Source organism: Athene cunicularia, assembly GCF_003259725.1.
Source record: "Athene cunicularia isolate RWA chromosome 6 unlocalized genomic scaffold, athCun1 chr6_part1, whole genome shotgun sequence".
Lineage (NCBI taxonomy): Eukaryota > Metazoa > Chordata > Aves > Strigiformes > Strigidae > Athene > Athene cunicularia.
Window position 1 is genome coordinate 4,154,225 of NW_020799105.1, and position 23,098 is coordinate 4,177,322.

The window sequence follows — 23,098 nt, forward strand, 5'->3', positions numbered from 1 at the left end:
ACAATTCAGTGTAATAACATTGAATAAATAAATATTTGTTGGCTGTCATTTAGGTTTAAAATATACAAATTGGCCTGAAAATTGACCTTTGCTTTTTTTAACCTGAAAATTATAATAAGCACACCAGAGTCAATAACCATCTGTTTGGAACTTAAACATTCTAACTCATTCACCAAGAGAACTCAGCAGAGTGGCTAAAAGTTAAGACTTCTTTGAGTGTTCCTGAAAGGCTTGATTAAGGCTTGGAGTGCAATTTCAGATCAGCTCTGTTAGCCAGATTGTTTTTTCCAGTTGATGAGATTGACTGTAGCAGCTGATTGATATCCTGCTTGAGAGAAGAGCTGGAACTGGTTTCAATCTATTGATTGACATCACTAAATTCACATAACACTTTTTTAGTAAGTTCTTTTCTTATCTACCTTATTCTAGCTTCATCTGTTTTGTTTTTCTTTTTATCTCTGTCACTTTTAGGGGTCTCTTCACAGAGGTATTAATAGTACCTTTGCTCACAGTTCTCTTTGCAGTAATTGCATTGTACTTTCCTGCATTTTTGCCTTGGAAGTCCTGTAGATGGTTCATATACACATCCCTGTAAGTTTGAACCCTCATCAACAGAGAAAGGTGATAGGCTTGTGGGTCTGATTTCCAGGTCTGGTCCCAACTTCTCCTGCTACCTCCTGCAATTCATTGAAGATTCATTCTAAAGCCTGTTGAAGATGGTGGAAAGATGCCACTAAGTATCAAGTTAAAGTCTCTCTGGCTGTGGAGTGGGGGATGGTAATGCTGCCATCCTCCCACCTTGTTTTGGGGCACATTTGCCTTGTGCACTACAGTTCATGTTATCTTTGAATAAGACAGTACATGGTTCCACAACTCAAGGCAGCAGTTGTGTCCTGGGAACGACAGTTGCTGTGTTTGTGCAGTATAACACTTTCACTGTCAAAGAGAGAATGTTGTTCAGCTTGGGGGCCAGACCACGCCACTCAGTTGTAATGATTGCCATCACTATCTCTTTTAGAGCTACTTTAATATCTCTATTGCATTCTATAGATGTATGTTTCCTATTTAAAAAGTAAGCTCTTCCTAACAAGGACAGTCTCTTGGTGCAAGTATACATGTGTGTGTCATGTCAGGAACATTATCTGTGCTTAAAAGGTAGTCTGAGTCAGTGAACATACTTCAACTTGGTGTGCAAGTTAATACAAGGAAGAGTTCCCAGCAGTTATCATATGTGATTGGGAGAATGACTGCTCAGCTCTATTCCTGTGTCTAGCACCTAATAAATTATTTTAGGCTTATACTATGGCTTTTAGATCCTCTATTTATCTTTCAACTTTTGATAAAATGGACCTAATAACCCTTGCTGTAGAAGAGTTTTGTCATTAAAAGTGATTGTTTTCTAAAGTGCTTTGCGAGCCTGGAGAAAAGTATTAGTGTAAGTAGTACATTAGTATTTATGTCTAATCTAGGAATTATATTTAAATGCAAATTAAACCTCATTGGGATTTTCTTTTTTAGGATCCTTTCCTTGTGGTAAGTATTGTACTTATCACTCAAATTATGGCCAGTGTATTAGTATAAGAAATGGAAAGGGTCTCTGGTGCTTCTTCTTTGGGGCTCTTTCAGCTTACTTGCAAAATGGTTTTGTCTTTCAGATGAAGATTCTGATTCATACTCTCCTCGTTATTCCTATTCTGAGGACAGTAAGTAATTCACATTTCTTGTATGATTTGTCAAACAGAAAGGGCATGTAAAGCATGTATTTATTTGCCTCCTATCCAGTTCACCAATATTCCCGTATTTGATTTATCCTACAGGCAGAAGCCAGCTTTCAGTTCCCCGCTCCAAGAGTGAGACGGACAATATTGATTCAGAGAAGGTTGTTAAGAGGTCTGCCACTCTGCCACTGCCAAACCGTACTTCATCGCTGAAATCAAGCCCAGAAAGGTGACCTGAACTAAGATACACTTGGAACGTTACTCTGAAAGCTGTGAATGGGATGCGTACAGAGATGGAAGCTTTAGATCCACAACTGCAGTTAAACTTTTTTTTGGGAAGTGAAGATGTAGTTTTGGCTCTGACTCTCTTACAAGGCAGCAGTGAACTACTTCATTGTCACAGCCCAGTCCCCCATTTTGTCTGTCTGTTTTTTTACCAGGCTTCACACATTCTGAGTGAGGAGTGTCTCCCTGGATGTCATGCCTACACAGTGCCTTCCACAGAGGCACAGTGGAAACTCTTGGCTCAGTGTGACACTGTAAAAGCACTTCAGAATGCAAGCAAGTAGAATAATTGTGGAGAAGCAAAATTCAGATTTATGTTGAGCCTTGGTAAAAGTTTTGTTACATTTTTCATTTCTGAGGAGTCCCACCCATATGAACTTTATTGGAAGGAGTTTCTAGTTTGCAGTGTCATTTCTGATCTTTCAAGATTACTTCCCTTCTTGTTTTTTGCTTTATTACCATGTATTTTAACAGTAATTTTTACTGTTACTCTTTGTAACAGTAATGAATGTGTTTACCAAATGCAGGGAAAGCTGAAGGAGCAATGAATATTTTATGTCCTGCTGAATTCTCCCAGCTCTTGAGCTGCTCCTCCCTCCCTCACGAACTTCCACGTGCTCTTAATGTTTTTCATTTGCTGCCTCAAATGAGCAATGCAATATAATTTGAGATTGCTAATTCAGTGAGTATCTCAGGCCACCAGATCAGGAGACAAAGTTTGCTGGCAGAACATGTCTTCCTTATGCAGGAATTGAAGGCATAGTACTTAGGCCATTTTAGAAAACTTGTGCAAGTGAAAGGATTACAATAATTAGTACTTCCTACTATCTAGTGACAAAACAGTGTTTCAAGAGGAAGAAGTTTCTCTGCGGTTGGAAACTTAAGCAGTCAAATTTATTCTAGACATCAAAGATGTTGAAATTTGTACACTGTTTGTAGGCCAGTCATTTTGGCTGCTGTCTTTAAAAAAAAAAAAAAACAACAAAAACAACAAAACCTAAATTGATTACCTCTGTCTCTCCTAAGCCAGTGGATAGAGTTTGGGCAACTCAATGGTTGTTCCTGTCCTAAACCAGATCAGTAATGTAAGTGGGAGGAAACCTGGAGCAGCAGTTTTAGTTCAGTGCCTCAATTTTGGTGAATGCTAGGTGAGGTGGATCCATATACAACATTGCCCATCAAAGGGAACATATCAAGAGCAAGATCAGAATTAGTTTACTTGTTTAAATGGCCTGATTTCTGGGCTTTTTGGGGGGCATTGGTTATTCTGCATGAGGTGTTTGAATACATTACATTTCAGAGGATCTGGACATTGTAGGATATGGACGCTGGATGCTTTGTGATTACTGTTGTCAGAACGGTGCCAATGTGGACAATGCACAAAATTATAGTGGTTTGATAGTCAACTGACTGTTCTTAGCCACCTTTAAATATACTAGAATGAGATGATTCATTAAGTCTCTAGAAAAGACCCGCTCTTGAACCCCAGAGTGCACCTAGAATCCGGAGCAGTTAGTGGTCATGTAATGTGATGTGGCTAAAATGAAGAAGTTTAACAAAAGAGCTTTAATCTGAATTCTGATCAGAGTTTGGATATGTTCATATTTGTGGGCTTCGTTGAAGCCCATCACTAAGCTATTTCCAATCAGGAAAGATACAGAAGTCTGGAAGTTTATTGAAAGTACTTGGAAGAAACCCCCTCTGTTCCAGCAGTTTCAGCACTTGAGCTGTATCAAACTGCCTGCTACAGATAAACAAATACATGCCTGGAGCCCTGTCTGAACTGTTTCTTTTGCAGCAGGCTGCTTTCTTAGGTTAGAAAAAGTTCCCTGATTAAACTACGATTAATGGGGAAAGGCACTTGTCAAAAAGAAGTTCTTGTCTCCATGGAAACCACAGTGGTTTGGATGAATTGATCTTTCTTTCCTCAGGACTGACTGGGAGCCTCCAGACAAGAAGGTGGACACCAGAAAATACCGTGCTGAGCCCAGGAGCATTTATGATTATCAGCCAGGGAAGTCTTCAGTTCTGAACAATGAAAAGATGGTAATGTTTGTTTTATCCTAGTTTGTGGCTTTATCCTGTGATTGTAAAATATCCCCCAAGTGCTTGACCAGTTTCATTTGGATAGGAATTCTTATGCTTACATTGCAGTGCTCACGTGATGTATTTCCTGTATATTTTGTTTTGAAAACTGTTTTGCATAACTTCCTAACATTTTTGTTCTCTATAAAGCAAGGTCCAGGGGGATTGAGAGACTTCTTTCCTTTTGGACGTGTTGTTTTCTGTGTTAAGTATGGATCACTAACCCTAGTTTTTAATCCATGTTTGACACTGTGACCTGTTTAGCAGCTGTTTTGCCAGCTGTAATTTTTCTAGGGCACAGCATTAGTTGATGCAGGAGGGTTGAAGGCATTATGCAACAAAGCAGGGTGGTTCAGTTTATATGTGCCTCTGATGCTTTAAACACCAAAGGAGTAATTTTTAGAGTGCCTGTAATGTGCCTTCAGGGATGCCTCTGAGGCACATTGGGACATGGTCATCTCCCCTCCACTTCTGTGGCAGGGGTGGCAGAACTGAATGTGAGCTGGCTCCCCAGCTACACCAGTGTGTAACCTAGAGTATTAAGTGAGCTGTTACCAATTTCAGTTTGAATTTGTAAGTAATGCTGTGAATTGTGACAGCTAGGAGACATACAAAAGTCTTGTTCTGCAGCCTTGGCTGAGAACACTTGACAAGGAACAGGGCAGAGAGGTGGTGCTAACCTCGTCAGCCAGTCCTGTGTAAATCACCACAGCTCACTTAAGGTGTCCTTCAGTGGTACAAGTGTGACACTCTAAACACTAGAAAACACTGAATGAGATTACTAGTGAGTAGCCAGTTTGGTACATAAAGATGTAATTGTTGTTCTAGATAAACATTAGTTTGAAGGATTCAATTAGAAGTGCTTATTGCATGTGAGATTCCAAATGTACACTGGACTTTGAGCCTTAACAGCTCAGGCATTAGTCCATGCATGCAGTAGGTAAAGGAATGCTTCTGAAAAACCTGCCACAGATTTTACACAAGAGTGAACAGCAGTTTCAATCAATATAAACGTAAGAACCAAGTCTGATCTGGAACCTGATGTTTCTCCTTAGTATTTTGGTGGGTTTTCTTTTTTCCTTCCAAGTGCAATAAAGGTCCATCACTTTTTGAAGATCCTGCAACCACCATTTTTTAACATCTGTGTCCCTTCATTGACTTCAACAAAGTTGCTTCTGATAGAACCATGATCGTAGTGCCTACTGAAATGGGCAATGGATGACTCTCTTGATCCTACTGGGCATTGGCTCAGCCCATTAGAGAAGTGCCAGTGAGAAGTGGTTTGAACATGGTATGATAACTCCATTCTCCTGCAGTCTATCCTGGAACAAGATTTCTGCTGACTTAAGTGGCAATTTTGTCTCACAGTAAACAGCCAAGATTAAACCTTGTGGCAAAAGGCCTGCTTCATCTGTGTATTTAAGCCTTTGTAAAAGGTCTGTCATCACCAGTGGCATATCAGCGGCATCACATGTTTAGACTTCATCAGGTACTTAATTGAGCTGCTGAATCGGAGTCTAAAAGCCACAAGCAGGAATATCATCAGCATAATTGAGAAAAGTTATACAGAGCTCATCAAAGACAAAAAGAATGTGATAGATGTGTTACTCTGAGTGTAATTTTTTGAGTTTTAATTTCAAGCCATATATCACCGAAGAAAGAAGGTCTTGAAATAGTGGCTCCATGGTCTCCATCAGTTTAACTAAATACAACAGTAACACAGTGGTTAGCAACTAGATCTTTTAAGGAGGCTGCAGGAGATTTGTCGATCAGAAACCCGATTCAAAACAATTTCAGAGCAATGAAGAGCCTCCCATTGATGTCAGTGGGCTTTTTTTTAATGTAAAGACAGTTATATAACAAGATGAGTGCTTCTAGTTAGAGTCCAGTAAAGAAAAATATGGAGGCATTGCTTCTATTGTGCCTTTAAGAAATAGTCAAATCTTTCTCCAGGCCATTGAAGATCAAACATAATGTAACCATTTATCTTTCAGACTGAAGCACTGCCCCTCTTTCAGCATCAGTCTTGAGTTTTTGTCCTAGAGCTTTTCTTGTGGTGCCTAGTGTCGAAGTCTGGGACATCAAGCAAAGCCCAGCACTGTTGGGAACTCCCTCCTGCCTCTGTAACCCCATCACAGGAGGATTTGTATCAGGACACTTCGGCTGTCTGTGCATGTGTGTAGCTCATTGCTTGTGATCAAGCACTTGGGATCACACTGGCATATCAGACATAATGTATTTTATATTTTTAGTGCTCTGAAATCCATTGTGTATAAGACTGGGTACACTGAAATGCAAGAGTTAGCTAGATGTCTTTTGGGGAGTGGCACCTCATAATCCTCAGTAGTGGACTTTATTCTCTTGTCTCACCAGTAGTGTTTTTAAACAGCTACAACTATTACAGCTTTTTTTGTTTCATTAAAAGAGTTTGTATGAACAAAAGGGAATTTCCTTTTCAACTGTACTGTTTTCTGTCCTGTCTGGTTTTCCTTCATTGTAGCTTTGTCTGATTCTCTAACATTTATTTGTGAAGAAATAAGTAATATTGTGTCTCTGTACCTTCAGAGATCTTTCAGGGATGTGTTCTCTCTGACTTTTGTCTCCTTTGATTTAGAAAACCACCTTTCACTCTGTTTGCAGTGTATAGAACAGGGTTTCTCACATATTCATGTTCTGTTAAAGATGCAGTATTTGATTCAGGTCTCGCTGAATCTCTTTTTTAACCAAATGAAGATTTTAAAATTTTTTAAAGTACATGCAGCTTTGGACTCGATGGAAGTGTCTGACAGTAGAACTGAGGGACTGGTTGACTCCCAGCTCTTCCACTGAGTCTACCTCTGATGCTGGACAAGCTGCATAATCTCTCTCTGTGTGGGTCTTCTGATCTGTAAAATGCAGTTCATTCATATTCATGTTGCTCACAACGATGCCATTAGGCTTAAATGACGTTTGCAAAGCAGTTCATGGCCTTTGTGAGAGAGGTGCTATAGAAATTCAAAATTATAAGGCCTAAATATCTACATTTTAGAATGGAAACCGTGGGATCTGCATCTCTAACAGTCCCTTTCCGTGTATTCTTTGCATAATGTTATCCTTCTCTTTCTTCCATTCCCCTATCACCAACTCCTTTAGACTCGGGATATAAGCCCAGAAGAGATAGATTTAAAGAATGAACCTTGGTATAAATTCTTTTCGGAATTGGAGTTTGGGAAACCGGTAAGTTTGATAGTTCGATGACCAATGAAGTCGACCTGCCTTTTTTTTTAATGGTTGTCACATCTCTTTGCTAGGTCCTAAACCTGGAACAGCTGCCTTACTTGTTTAAAAATGATTGTTCATAACCTCATCCTGATACTGATGTAAAGCAGCTGTTCTGTGACCACTTCAAGCATTCTGAAGCTATTTACAAACATTCCCCACTTCCAACCATATTGCATCAACAAGGCAATATTTTTTCACACACCACAGTTCAAACTGCATTTTTGTTGTTAATATTAGAAGTAATGGCCTATTCTCATTATTGGAAGTCCTTATTTTCCCTCTGCCTAACAAGATCTAGGATGGCTGATAGGCAAGGAGAATCACTTATTTGTTCCTGGCCTTGGCTTGTAAACTCTAGGTCAGTAATTTCCAGCTATCCATAAATAGATCATGACCCTGTTTCCTGCTCATTTCCTTATGCATGTAGCTGCCCCATTGCCTAAATGGGGTGCATCAGTCTGTGTTGAATAGTCTGTGCCATTCCCTGAAACTAAAGCAGTCTGAGAACAGTGTGCTTTCTTTACAAATGGAGCTGTGTTCCTGTGTGTGTGGGGGGAAAAAAAAAGCCTTGATTTCCCCACTCTGGAAAAAGATGACGCAAAGCTTAATCGTGCAGTAGGACAAAGGACATTTTGATGAAGTGAATACATCAGTGGTCATGGCTACTGGAAAAAAATGTGACTTTAAAGCATTTTATGGCTTGGTTCTTACTGATTAAACACTATTAACTTCATTATTAAATACTGTTTAAGAAGCTACTCTTACTGCACTAGAGGGTCAGTATCAGCCTCTCACAGTTATTCACTATAGTGGTTGTTTCTCCTTTCACCTTGAGGTCAGTTGTCAAATGCCCATGCACACTATTTCTGAGTGCTGCTGAGATTTCCCTGCATGTACAACAAAACAGAAATATGTTTTAAGGTTCAGTACTGACTTCAAATGCAACTGCACATGGACACCAGAGAGCAGGTTTTCTTTAAATCTAGTCTTTGTTCTCACAGAAGTGACAAGAATTCCTCTGCGCAGAGTGTAGCTGTTTGGGTTGGGTGCCCGGTCTGATCACATCATGGAAATAGTATAATTTTTGCTGAAAGACAAACATGTACGGTGGCTGGGTAGTCTGTTCTGTCATAGAAAACTATGTTTTATAGCCATGGACCTTCCATCCTAAGCTAAAGAAGGAGCTTCAGCAGTGTTAACTTCTAGGTAGTAGAAGTCAGGTAAATCCCACCTCACTGAGGCTTTATAGTGATGTCAGTATAAGAATTTAACCCTTTACCAGTTGTCATGGTTTAAGATTTTCACAGAACAAGAAGAAACCTGCTTCTCTTTGCTGCCATATAGTTAATAGTCATTTGTTCTTCCAAGGAATGAACATTTGTCATCTCTATGATCCTTTCAGTTAGTGTAAGTTAATGGAAAATGTGTCAGAGAAAGGAGAACACTTATGCCCTTGGGCCTTTCTAGAAGTGAGGGTATATCTGTTTCTTAGAAGTGTGCATTTGTGCTTTTAGTCATGTGGCTTTGGCTTACCTCAGAAGAGGGCATCTCAGGCTACACCAGTAATCGATCTCTTGCTCAGCAGAGCATCTGTTCTGGTGACAAGTTCCCCTGCCTTGCTCAAGGCACTGTTATTAAGGGCTGCTTTCTTACAGCTTGCCTTGGAATGATATCCCATGTCAACTTGCTGTAGCTCCAGAGCCATGCAACCATGCTCCCTGATCAACTATGCCAGCCCCTGAATGTGATACTCCATAAACGGTGCTTCGGCATTAGGCACTTGAATTGAGGATGCCATCTCAGACTTTTATAGCTAGCAAAGCTCCATCTGAGCTTCATTACCACAGACTTTTTGAGCTTTGCTCACTGGTCATGAGAGCACCAGATTTTTGTGATCAGCTAGTGGCTACGCCTCATGCCTAACCAGAGAGTTTTAACTGATGTTTGCTAGCACCTGGGATTTTTAAAGATTCTCTGTTTGTCCCAGCTTTTTTTCCAGTGCTGGAGATAATGTGTACTTCTACAGGCATGATTTCTCCTGGCTTTCTGACTTTATTTGCAGGTATGTGATGTGGGCAGGAAACACCCTTGGTAAGAGGGAGCACAGGATTCTTGTGAGTCTGTGGGTTTTGCTCTCCAAAGACACCAGAATGACCAGGATGGGTCTTTCCCCATTGAGGAAAGCACATGTGCTTCCTAGGGCAGCTGAAGCAACCTGCTGAACCAGCATCCCAGATGCATTTCTGGGCAGCTCTGTGGACAGGCACATGCCCTGCAGATGGGTAGATCAGTCTCTGTAATATGGATGCTTTTCAGTGTGCTGCTGAGACTGAATCCCCACATACTCACTCCTTTCTCCCTCTGACCTGTGGCTCCACAGCTCCATGGAGCTCATCCATAAAATTTGACATTTGGTCAGTCTAGACTTCGGTTGTCTACCACTGTGATTGCAGGATCACACGCGTGGGCACTTTGTCCCCGCCCTTCCCAAGAAAGCACTGAGTAAGCTCTTTGCTATAAATGGAGAAGCAGGGGGCTGGAAAAAGGGGCACATGTGCTGCCTTCTCACCTCCTTTCCTCCAGTTCCTCCCTCCAAATCTCAAACCTAAATCTGTCCCACACCATTTGCCCCCCTGCAGCTGCTGATATAATGGATAAGAAACAGGTATTTAGTGTTTGCACCCACACAGTGTCTGTCCAAATGTAAAGTGGGACAGATTCAAACAACAGATCCAGGCAGTCTAGAAAGGAATTTGGACCAAGACCCAAGTGTGGTAGCGCAGTCTTGCCTTTGATAGACTGACACTCAGAGGTTCCCTGTCAGTGACTCAGAGATTCTTTAATAATCTAGTCACAGAAGTCAGTATGGACATGTAGGATGATGCTAAGATTGTTAGCCAACAGAGGTTGTTTAGAAACAGCAACTGCTGTATTCTGATTTTACAAAGTAAGAGCATATCTGGTGAAATTAGAATATTAGCATGGCATGGCATTATTATGATAGGAGTGTCAGGACAAAGGTCTTTCACTTTGAATGATCCTCCCTGATATTTACACGTGCATCCAAACAGGAAAATCCTGTTTTGAAATCTACACCTTCACTTATAGGATGAATTTTAAATACCTAGTTCTCAAATTTCTATGTGTCCCACTCTCTCCACCACAAACCACCACAAACCAACCCCCAAACCAGTGAAATAAAAAATAACAACTCTGCATTCTCATTGCCCCACAATGCCACCACTGGAAATTCAGCCATTTGTTCACATGGTATGTATTCATAGTCTGGCGGGGGTGGGAAAGATTCTCCCTTTTCTTTATCAAAGGCCCTTGTATTACCCTTTCTTTTTGAAAAGAAGAACGAGCAAAACAAATGCTTTTTATGACTGTGTTTTTTCCCCGTTTTGTTTTGTTTTGGTTTTGTGTTAAGAATGCTTTTATCACCGGCTGTGGGCTCCCTCTACAGAGTCCAAAATCCCTTAGAGCACACAGCAAAAATTAAAATTTCCTCAAACACTACTGAAAACAGCCCCTCCCAGACTGCATGTATGCTCCCTTTTGCCTCCCATGATCTCTTGATATTTGTGCTATAGCAGATTTATTCCTCTTTCTATCTCTCTTTCTCTGTGGTGTTTGTTGGTTTTTTTTTAATTTCTTTTCAGTGTTGATGCAAAACCCCTATTGTATTCCCCCTCTGTTCTAATCCAGTTTCCATATTCTCTGTGATGTCTTTCCTTATCTTCATTTCCTCATTTCCTTCCTCTGCTTTCCATCAGCCTCCAAAAAAGATTTGGGATTATACTCCTGGAGATTGCTCTATCCTTACTAGAGAGGTTTTTTTGTAGGATTGCTTGGGTTTTGTGTGCTTGTGAGTGATTTTTTTTAATTGGGCTTGAGCTCATTAGCCTAACAATTAAGTAGCTAGTAAATTGATTTAATAAACAATTCCTAAACCATAATCAGCCATAATTTAGAGTGGTGGTTTTGCTATCTTGACTTGCAGTGATAATGATACTAACAGCATATTGCATATTGTTACAGTTTGGGGTTTTTTTTTACAGGTGGGTTATATAACTTTATGATTTGTAGAATTAGATTCTAGCAGGCCTGTGCATCTCTTAATTTTGGATGTTAAATGCCTAAAACTATTTCCTTTGTAATGATTGAAACATGATTAATTACTAGTGAATTTCTATGTATTATCCATACCATCTTTGTCTTTTTTTGATTAAAAAGACTCACTTTTTTTTTTTTTTCAAAATTAACATTCCTTTGGTTCCCCCTAACCCTAAGCATTATTTTCCCATTCTTCTTCTCCTTCTTTAACCAGACTGATCTAGAAAAAGACCTCTACCTCTACCAGACTGAGTTAGAGGCAGATTTAGAAAAAATGGAGAAGCTTTATAAAGCGCCACATAAAAAGCCACAGAAGGTATTTCCTATTCTTTTCATGCTGCCAATCCCTGTTTCCAAACTCTCTGCTCTAATCTATTCACTGCTGGATGATTATTAAATGAGGTTGGGATAAATAATGGTTCTGACCGTTCTGACTGCATGGCTTGCTGTGTCGCTGTCAGAAATAATAGAACATGATGCTGAGAATCCGACTTGAAATCCATTTCATATACAGTGATTTCCTCTTCCCCCAATCCCTTTCAGCTGTCCCCCACCCCAGTCCCTCTTTCGGGTTTTAAGTTCAGTGTCTGCAAAAATCCCTCTCTATTTTTCACATGAATAGGCAGCAGCAATCAGCTTAAAATTCTTGCTTGGCATCACGTCATCATCTCGTGCCTTTCAAGCGTGTTGCCATCTACCCTCCCTTCATACAAGCCTTGCTCTCTGCTAGGAGCTAACGCCTACCCAAGATTTGGATATTCCCAAGAGATTTTACACAATTTTCTTTGTGCTGCACCTTGCCATGGCCTTCTAGGGCAGGTCAGCTGCTGCTGCTGTTTCGAGGGTCTGCAGGACTCGAACCATGAAATGATAGATTAATTTGGTAACATGCCATTTTTTCTAATTTTTTTTTCTGTTGTTGATTTTTTTTTTTTTTTTTTTTTTTTTTTTTTTTTTTTTTTTGAGGCTGCGGCATTTCACCAGGACTTGAAAAAGCTGTTTTTTCAAACCCGAGATTTGCTTTTTCTTCCTACATAGGAATCCTCACATAGATGAGGGGACACCAAATAGAGCATTTCTTCTAAAATTGCCTTCAATTTTTGAAATAATGTGCCTAGGAAGTGTTAGATGGATTTAAAGCAAGCGGATAAGAACTGGCTTTTGCTATTGAACCTGTGCAGCTGGCATTGCTTCTCTTAAGTAAGAAACTGAACTGAAACATTGCTTTTGTTGTTAGTGCTTTGATATTTTTTTGAACGCTGAGGAATGTATTGTGCTGCAGAAATGTACCTTTAAAGCAAAGGCGGGCAGTGACTGGTTGGGGAAAAAGCTTGGGGAAATAATTATGAGCATGTGTCTCCTGGTCATGGCCCAGCTGGTTATCTCTTCTTGCTTTTGGCTTTATTTACAATGACTCATTTGCAGACAAAAGAATAGGCGCTGCAAAAAGGCATCGGCTGTGCAAAAACCTGTCACTGCCCTGAAGGAACTCGGGAAAATTGTTACTTTTCTGCAAAGACATTGACACCTTAAATTTTATTTATACTTAAACCTCAATGTCTTCTAGAATAGGTGGAAAATTACTTAAGCCTTTTTCTTTCTCTTCACATGTGTGTATCAATGACTTCTTTGTTTGGACTTTTGCAGAATACAGCAGGTGTTACTCCTCTGGAAACTTCCACAGACCATTCTTCCTAGTAAGTTTTTCAATTGCTTTTTGATGCCTCTTTTATAATCTGGGGGCATGTAGGACAGGGTTTTAGGCGTTGGAAGTGCGTTGGCTTTATTTTTTGGTGATGGATACAGACAAATGCATGTACTATGAACATTATATATATGCTTTAGGTGAGTGCAGGTACAATATCTGCTCTTTGATCTTGAATTAGTTTTGAAGTTATTACATGAGTGATTGCACTGTCTAGATAAAAATTGCTGATTGTGCTAGGCAGTGACTTTTAAAAAAATCTTCCAAAGCCCAGACCTTTAACTCCATCTTGATGAAGTTTGAAATTGACTGTAACTTCATGCAAGTATCCTTCTTGCACAGAAAAAACGAAGTTTGTTTCTGTTAGACAAGAATGATAGATTGGCTCCTTTTAGATATTCTCAATTATGTGCATCAGATCAGAAGGATTCTGTTGATGGAAGGCAAGAATTTTCCAGCTTCCAGGAAGGGGAACAGTGGTAGGAAGGAGTAAGGATATTTGTCAAAGACCTAATATGGCACTGCTTTTACAGAGGAATACATAATAAACTGTATACTCTGTCTAAATAAGTTGTACTTGGAACTGGTTTGTTTTAAAAGAGGAACACAAAACCACAATCCAGAGTAAGCTGCTGAGCTGTATTGAGTTACTCGAGCTATGGAGCCAGCTCCTACTGCAAACCTGCTGCTCCTTGTAATTGGACAGAGTGCTCAACATAGGCACAGTGATCCCCTCTGCTTGGATGATTTGTTAGGAAAGGCATGTTCTTCAGACGCCCATTAATGTCACGTGTGTTCACCACCCCTCAGGGGCTGCCTTAGACATCTCTGGACTTCCTTCAACTCAGTTCCCTTCTGTCTGTGTTCATTCTGCTGAGAAACTTGCACACTGCTGCATTTTGTTGGTTGTTGCTATGACTGTTTAGTTTTGTTTTGGTAAGGAGACCAGTAAGATCAACAGAAATCTCAGAGATTAGCATAAATATCTTATGTTTACCAAAGACTGGTAAGGTTTCTGCCCATGGCAGCACTGTCTGTGCCCATTCTGATGCCACCCAAAGTATGCAGGAGTGACAGTGTCTGAGCCAGCAGAGGGGAAGCAACCTGAGTAGGCTGGGAATGGGACGCAACAGCAAGGCCCAGTGGAGTTGCACATTCTTCCCTGTCCTGCCTTTAGAGAGCAGGGAGAAAAGATACCTGGAGTTTATGGTCTTTTTTGCAGTGTTACTCTTCCCTCCATTCACCTGACTCTGATCTTGCAGACTGCTTGCTGGCCCTAATAAGGGAGCAACAGACAAAGGGGCTCTGCCAAATGCCTCCTCTTTCTCCCTCAGGTGTATTCCCAAGAGAGGATCATTTTAACCCTTTGGTTTTTAACAACTAGGCTAAAATGCTTTTGCCTTCCAGTTGAGGAACTCCAGGGCAGTCATTATTCCCTGCAGCAACTGGCAGGGCTTCTTGGGAACCTGATAAAAGAGGCACTGGGATAACCCGCATAAGACACAACAACTCTGTAGCTATGGGTCTGTTTGAGCATTGCCTAGACTGAAAACTGATAGTATTCCATTTCTCTGTTGTGGTGCTCTTTGCAAGCTTTTATTCCATAAAGTAATTTATGGGACTGCATATGACCTGGTTTTCGTTGTTCGGAAACTAAAATAATCTTTGTGATCCAGACATTGTGTAATTCCACCTCCGTAGCCAGTCCTCTGATATGTTTGAAAGCTTTCTCTTTACCCCATAAGTACAGCATCTATCCAAAATAAACAGATGCATGTACAAATTTATCCCCAACTAGCAGGCGTAACCACAAGCATTTCCATACTCACATAAATTTGAATCCCTCCTAGACATCAGGATGTAAGCCAGCTTTTGAAATGTTTCCATGAATTGGCAAATGCCCTATTTTTTAACTTTGTCAAACCTTCCAGCAGTCATGCTTTGGCCCCAGAATAGCTTTGTGTGAGACTCCCTTTTATTCTGAAGAGCCTGGTTGAGCACAAGAACTGGTATCAGATTAGCTTAAATTTTAGGAAAACATCTCTGCCTGATTGCTCAGTAAGTCTTTTATACCTGGAAAGGCCATTTATACCATGGCATTGTTGGTTATTTTTTTAGAGAGAAAAGTGTGAAATCTAGAAATCAGATGTGAGGTCATACTTGTGCTTAGATTCATGACTGAGAAGATATTTGTAATAAATGTCCAGTCTTTAAAAACCTAAGAAATTAAAATTGTACTCATTTTAACAGAATTTTGTTTATATATCTGCATGGTAGAAAACTGAGAAATTGCTCTGGGAGTCTTGAACTATATTGTTAACTGGGAGGCTGAACTGATTATGAACTTCTGAGCAGCTGTGCTTTGTAAGCAGGGGACAGGCATGGCTAGTGTTTAAGGAGAGAGGACTGGGAGCTGGAAGATATTTGTGCTACTTCTAGCTAGCCAATTAATTTCTTTGTGTCTGCAAAGAAATCATGCATCTGCTCAGTGACTCTGTTGTCTCATCTGTAAAATAAAGGAGGAGTGCCTTCCTGCTGTCTGTTTTTTGGGGGTACAGAGCTGGGAGAGTTTCCTCAGGTGGAGAATGCTATGGTAATGCCAAACCCTGGAACAGTATTGCCATGTATTCATAGCGTCTTCATTCATCACCAGTTCTTCATACACAGTCTATTCTGAATTCACAAGTGTGGTTTTTTCTTACTCTGCATGAAGCTCTCAGCGAACAGAAGTGACCCACCGGTGTCCCTCCCCCTTTTTTATGTTTTCCAGCTCCACATATTCACCTAACCATGCAGTGAAGAGGGAGTCAGAAATAGCACTGGGGGACCCTGCTGGCTTGGAGAATGAAAGGCAGATTTACAAGAGTGTACTGGAAGGTGGAGATATCCCGTTCCAGGGGCTGAGTGGTCTCAAGCGACCGTCTAGCTCTGCTTCCACAAAAGGTAGGTGGTCAGGGCACTAACCTCCATTTTGCATAGACTGTCAAAAAGTCAGGTGATATGGGGTAAACTGCTGCAAGGTTTAGAGTCCTATTCAAGCCAGTTGAGGTTTCCTCTGTCCTTCCTCTTTGCAATCCCCAGTTTTCCCTCCTTTTTTTAACTCTGCCCACATTGACCAATACTCTCCATGACCCCTTTATCTGATCCAGGTTTCTCTTCCCAAGAGGGGCCAGCTCCCTCCATCCAGCCCCTCAGCTAGACCCCATGCCCTTGTGTTCTTCCTGGAGGCTGCTCAGGCTGACATTGCTATCCATCTGCTCCCACTGCCTTGCCAAGCTTGAGCCTTCCCTGCCTTTTCTGCTCTTCCTGCTGTGGTATCTCAGCAGGCCACACCATGCCTGCTGGCCTGATGACCCTGGTGTAGCTGGCACCGTGTGCTCCGCAGCCTCCTGCCTGCAAAGGGTGTGCAGACAATGCATGGGGCATCATGAACCAACAATGAATGCTCTGCAGGCTCTGAGACAAGGGGCAGCAGAGACCACTGCATCTCCTTCCCTTTCCTCCCCCCATCATGGACTCTGTAGGCGGTTAGGACAAGGAAAAGCCTGACTCCCATCAGAGAAATGTGTTGGGGAATGTATCTCTGAGCCAACTTCAACCTAAAAATGGCTTGAGATGGGGAGAGGACTGGGGAAGGAATGTGTTTGGTTTCTGAACTGCTCTCCCTAAAAATAGTACATCAAACCAAAATGTTCTCTCAGTCTTCCAGCTGTTTTTCAACATTATGTCAGGCCTGTGGAGCAGGAGTCAAACTGGATCTGAACAAAAAAATCTGTTCAAACAGTTATTGTTCCCTAAACTGCAATTGAACCTGAATGGTTATTCTGACATTTGAGTTTGAACTCAAATGGGAAACAGACCTAAAAACTGCAGTCTAAGCTGAACCCAGGCTGGATCTGACTGTTAAAAAAAAAAATGTCCTGATCTGACTCCTTGATTTTTAAAGCAAACATGGCCAACCACATTGTCTGAAGGACACTCAGCTTATTCCTATTATGGGGAATCTCTAAGCAGGCAGTTTTTGGGCAAGGCAAGCTGATGTGGCCTGCTTATTCTAACACAGTTAGCCACCGATTGTCTTCTCCCTCCCAGGAATAAGCTGTTTGGCAAGCACTGTAGTGAGACCATAGTAGGTGTGATTACAGGCTTGGTATTAAGCCATTTCTGAAATGTTAGTGTCTCTGCATTCTTGCTGACACCCTGCTCCTGCCCAGACTTCAGCTGCCCTTTTCCATGGTGCCATAGCTTCACTGGAAGCTAATGATGCTTAGCACTTTTGAGGAGGGTACCTCCAAAGTGCTCCAGATTTGCCTCTGGCCAAGCCTTTCATTTTAGAGATGTTAGCAGCACTTCACCTACTGCTGTAAGTGCAGCTTGTTGTGCAGTTTCTTCCTGCTTTTCTTTATGTTTTAGAACTTTGTTTCTTTAAAGTGCATTTTATGAAATCCAAGCATGTTCTTTCTCCTTTCTCAATAGCTTTCTAGCACTTAAGCTAACAGGTTGTATTTATTTTATTCTGCATGCTTACCAGTGGATCGTAAAGGTGGGAATGCTCATATGACTGCACCCTCTTCAGTTAATAGCCGAACCTTTAACGCTAGTCATACCGGTATGTTAGGTCACACATGTAAACATAAGAAGCCCTTATCAGCTGCAAAAGCCTGCATTACTGAAATCCTTCCTTCTAAATTCAAACCCAGACTAGCAGCTCCAGATGCTCTTGTGCAGGACAAGAAGGGTATATTGCTGTCTCATGAGAAAGCTCAAAGCTGCGAAAACCTTCGTAGCTCCATTGCCTTGTTCGATAAAAAAGCTTTCATGGTAGACATAGGGGAAAGCATAGAAAACATGTTGATGAAGTCAAAGCAGGAGTATGCTATCAAATCCGGCAGTACTATGAGCCTGCAGGAGTATGGCACCAACTCTAGGAAAGGCTACTTGTTCCCTGCCTCCAGGAAGAGTGGGATGGAGTTTACAATGCTGTATAAAGACATGCACCAGATCAACCGGTCTAGGATCCATTTGGGCACAGTCTCCTCCTGCAGTGTGAGGGATATTGCATCTCAGTTTGAGAATGAAGCAAAGGACAGGATGGAGCACAGCCTTAGTCGAGAGGATTCAGAGCAGATCCCCAAACACACCGTTTCCTCCCGTATCAGTGCCTTTGAGCAGCTGATCCAGAGATCCCGATCAATGCCCTTGCTTGACTTTTCCACTGGACAAAGCAAATTCACCACTTCTCTCCAGTCTAAGACTTGTTTGAGTTCTGCCTACTCTGCAGAGTTTCTTCTGGATTTGTCAAAAGCACACCAAGAAGAGAAGGATGCTGCCAGTCTGGCAGATAAATCCTCCCATTCCTGCAGCAACGTGGAGGACACAACTTCAGATCTCAGTGATGCCATCCCTATGGACATACTTTCAACTTGCACAGATGAGATAGATCTCCTGTCAAATGCATCCAATGACAGTGGCAGCAGCAGCAGCAACTTCAATGGGCCTCAGAAGCATAAAATCAACAGATGCAAAGGCGCTTGCCCAGCTTCCTATACCAGGTTCACTACCATCCGAAGGCATGAGCAGCAGCAGGCCTCCAGGAACCCTGAATCTAAAGTGGATGTCTATGGGGACAGACATGTCCTCCCCAGAAATGTCTACTTAATGAGCCCACTCCCCTTCCGATTGAAAAAGCCCTTCCAACACAAATCCTGCAGGACTCCACCCCCAGACTGCCTGGGAAGCCCGGCAGTGCCCAGCCCTGAGAACTCAGACGACCCCATACAGCTGCTGGGGAGTGTAGGAGACAAGAGTCACCACTCACAGCACCAACTGTGCTCCAGAAGCAGGCCTCTAGCCCCCAGGCGCCTGTCTTCCTTTGACATTGTGGAGAGGCTTGGCTACTTCCCCACCATGGGATCTAGCCAAGATAGCTTCATGAGCCAGGCTGGCACTCCTGACTCCTTAAGCAATGGGAACCCTGTTCCATATGCCCTCTGTCACAGCCTGGACACAAACAACAACCCGCAAAGTGAACTTGGGACGTACCTAGGAGGTGGCTTTTTGTGTTCTTTACCAATGTTCCTTCATCTGTCTTTTTGCTTCCTTTCTCCTCCTCTTTTCTTCCACAACTCTCGCATTTTTACTCCCCACCTTTGCATCCCTTGACACTCTCTGTTTTTTTCCCCTAGTGTGTCTAATGTCCTTTGCGTGTCTTGCTGAGCATTTTTGTTCAGGACTTGTTAACAGCTGCACTTCTGAGAAACGATTTCCGCTGCCTTTCTAATCACATCGGGTTCAGTTTGTCTCAAGCAACTTCAGGGATGCAAGAATCTCAACATGAGATATTTCTAGTCCTGTATCATTTGCACACATGAGAATATAAAACAAACCCATATAATTTGCTTTAAGGAGCAGTTTCTCAAGGTCTAGTTGTATGTGTGTGTGCGTGTGTGTGTGTATTAAAATTTTCTCAACAGTAAAATGCCAAATCATACTTCAATGGCAGAGAATTTTTTCTTCCCAAAGTCTTTCTATGTCTTTACACTCTCCCCTGTTATTTTCTTCCTGGTTTTGAATCTTTGTTCACAAGTACAGTCCAAAAGGGAAAAAAATGAAAATGGATAAATTATCAACATTTGATTGGCAATTTGGTCAATGGCGATTGAGAATCCTTACTGTCATAATGAAAAAAAATTATTTAAAAATATAATTTTTTTTCCTTTCTGGTTATGCTAGGTAAGTCCATTTGTATTTTAACTTCCTTATGTTGTTTTGAAGTAGATTCAGAATCACCAAGGCATTTTGCACAAGTTGATTATATGGAAACTCCAGAAGAAATCATCCGCAGACGGCATGATGATAAAGAGGTAATGCCCTCCTTTGTGGTCTAATAACAGTTATAGCAGCTGCACATACAAGAAATACAGCATTCAGCTTTATCTAAGGACAACTTGTACATCCATGGCTATGTATACTGGAAGTTAGAGCAGTAATCTGAAACTAGTATGTTTAATATGCCTCTGTCACTGATTTAATGTATAATGTGTAGCTTTTGTTTAAAATGAACTTGATAGTTCTTATCAATTGCACAAAATTATATGAGGGGGCTTTAAGGAATGTCAAAAATTTGGAGATGTATCTGAGAATGTGGTACAATGCCCCAGGACTTGTAGATAAAGATAAAATGGTTATTCTGTAAGTGAGTTAAGGTTTTATTGTTCACCAAGCAAGCCGCTTGAGTCAGTATTAGTCAGACTGGTGAGAATAGTATTTTTCTTGTGGGAGTCCTCAGGTTTTGAACAACAAATGTGAGATATTTTAAGCTATCAGAAATGTGAAGTTTTCTCCTAATGCAAACTAGAATTCTTTGTAATGTCTCAAGTTGCTGATGACAGAATGTAGCAGTCTGTTTTGAAATGGCTGGGCAACACTGGGATAAGCTGAAATAGTCGTAAAGCCACATAGACTTTTCAGCACTGACTGTATTCAAGCTGAGTTAAAAAGTGATTGTTTTCCAGGAAGCTGGAATTAATTTTCACTGCCTGGGGGAAAAAAAAGTTATGTTTTTAGTGTTAACTTTCCGAGTTCAAATAATGTTTATGTGTTCTTTGAAATATGGTAAAACCTGCTTTTAATTCATATGTGAAAAAAATATTTTTGCTGTCTTCTCTCATGAAACAGTTAGTAATCCCCTCATTTTCAAAACCCAGCACGAAAATTTGTTTAAGAACAAAACTCTGAATTCACTAAGACCTGCTGGCTTCATATGATTTAACACAGAGCTGAACTTTTCAGCCTACCATCAGCCCCAAAAGGTGGAAGAATCCTTCTGCCCAGGTACTCAAGAATGCACATTTCCATTAGTGTGCAAGAGACTTCAGAAGTCCAAAATAATTCTTTGGAGTTTATTTATTTTACAAATTGTATTGCGTGAGCCCAAAGGAAGTATGGGAGAACCTGATACCCAAAGGTTGTTGGGCGGTCTCCCAAGTTCCTTGCAAAGCTCAGGGGAGTTTGGTGCCTCAGAGCTTACCTGTGGGGCTGGTTCAGGTTTCCTGGAATTCAATGAGAGAAACTCCTTGGTGGTTGAAGGGGGTTTGAATCAGCCTCTGTATTATCAGTAATCTTCTTAGAAGCTCCCAAGACCTGGCCAAAACTTAGAAGAACTCCTTACTGACTTCCATCAGCTTTGAATAAGATCCTTTGTATGAGCTGGATTTCAGTTATGCCATAATGGTGATTTACCTTCTGTGCTTGCAAAACAAAAAGATATCATGTAGTTAGTAGAATCAGTATTTTATGTTGAACTATAAAAATCCTAGCTACTTGCTGGGACCTCAGAAATTTTATTTAAGTCACGTTTATGGCAACTTTTGAATGCCTTTAACTAGATGATTTACTGCCCATTTTATGCAATTTTATGGCAGAAACTTTTAGAGGACCAGAGACGGCTTAAACGTGAGCAAGAAGAAGCTGATATTGCAGCTAGAAGGCACACAGGGGTTATTCCAACGCACCATCAGTTTATCACTAATGAGCGATTTGGGGACCTCCTAAATGTAGACGATACAGCAAAGAGGAAATCTGGGTCAGAGGTCTGTTTTAGTTACCTCAGTCTGCTGCTTGACCCAAAGCAATATTTGCCTCTCACAATGTTGTGCTTTAGGCCGACATTAGCTCTAGAGAGAATGTTGTTTGTTTTTTTTTCCACCTTCCCCTTTCCCATTCTGGCTTCGTTTAGATCTGCTTTGACTCTTGTGCCTGGTAAATTAATTGATATCTCTATACCAAGCTGCATATGTTAAAGCATGCCTGCTGAGAATTGCTGGTGCACACCTGTGATGCATGCCTTTAAATATCAGCTACTTTAGTGAATCAAAGGCATTCTACATCTTTCTGCATCATATTGCTACATTGTCTTCTTGTCTGTGCCTTATGCTTAGAAACTTCATGTCTTGTTGATCCTGGCCATGTGACTGTCTCATAGGTTATTTAGAAATAGATTGTTTATTCTCTTGAAAGATACTTAATGTCCTTTAAAAACAATAGAAAAAAGTCTCAGCATGTTTCACTGCATACAACCTGGTCTGTCTTTCTGAAAGAGGCAAAGGAGGAGGTAGATGGTTTTCCCATGAGCTCATGGCACTCTTCCCGAGGGTTGGATGCTAGTCCAGGTGTCCTGGCCAAATGTTTTTTCCTGCCTTAGGGATGGCTGATGGGACTCTTGACAGCGGCTGTTTCCCCAGAGGTGCTGCACTTCGGTGGTGGGTGAGATGGTCACCATGTGGAATGGAGTACACTTGTGTCCCCTTTGTGTAGTTTCAAATGCTCTGGTGCCATGTGAATGTGACTACTTATTTTATGTTCTAGTACTGAAATTACTTTAAATTTGTCTGAATATTTTGTGGCCATTGGAAAATCAGCCAAGTAAATCAAGCTTTAAATCATAGGCCTGCTGTCAACATCCTCTTTGACTTTATAGCCACGGAAGTCGTTTTTTAGACACGCGCTTAATTTATTCATATTTCCTCCTCACCTTTGTCTCTTTCCTACCAATTTATACAGAGTACATGAGTCACATTGCAGGTTTCAGTAGGGCCAGGTGATAATAAATAAAAGCCACATCAAAAAAAATCCTGCTTTTTTTTTCCTAGCTAGTAAATTTTGCTTTTCTATTCACATATTAAGGGAAATTTGGTCCCGGAGCCCCAGTAACTGTAGTTATTGGAGCAGCTTTCATTCAGCATGGTTTGTCACATTTAAAAGTTTACTGCTGTTAAATTAATTTTCTGTAGAGCTCTTAATTACTGTTATATCAGAAATTGGCAGTTTTTGCCCTGGTGGGAGACACCCATCCAGCATAGTTGGACTGTAGTACCAGTTGCACACAAGCTTTTAGCAGAATACCCGCATTCAATTTCTTCCCCCAAAC

At 41.1% G+C, this 23,098-nt stretch overlaps 1 protein-coding gene across 1 annotated transcript in view; it reads left to right on the top strand.

The window, feature by feature from the left end:
- Positions 1 to 23,098, top strand: part of SORBS1 (sorbin and SH3 domain containing 1) — a 78,740-nt gene that overhangs the window by 36,483 nt on the left and 19,159 nt on the right. The window contains exons 14-25 of the mRNA XM_026851467.1: positions 1,656 to 1,703; positions 1,818 to 1,947; positions 3,935 to 4,049; positions 7,221 to 7,304; positions 10,605 to 10,619; positions 11,126 to 11,183; positions 11,672 to 11,781; positions 13,113 to 13,162; positions 15,941 to 16,113; positions 17,702 to 19,219; positions 19,948 to 20,033; positions 21,594 to 21,761. Coding sequence (XP_026707268.1) covers positions 1,656 to 1,703; positions 1,818 to 1,947; positions 3,935 to 4,049; positions 7,221 to 7,304; positions 10,605 to 10,619; positions 11,126 to 11,183; positions 11,672 to 11,781; positions 13,113 to 13,162; positions 15,941 to 16,113; positions 17,702 to 19,219; positions 19,948 to 20,033; positions 21,594 to 21,761 — 2,555 coding nt within the window. The remainder of the gene's footprint in view (positions 1 to 1,655; positions 1,704 to 1,817; positions 1,948 to 3,934; positions 4,050 to 7,220; positions 7,305 to 10,604; positions 10,620 to 11,125; positions 11,184 to 11,671; positions 11,782 to 13,112; positions 13,163 to 15,940; positions 16,114 to 17,701; positions 19,220 to 19,947; positions 20,034 to 21,593; positions 21,762 to 23,098) is intronic.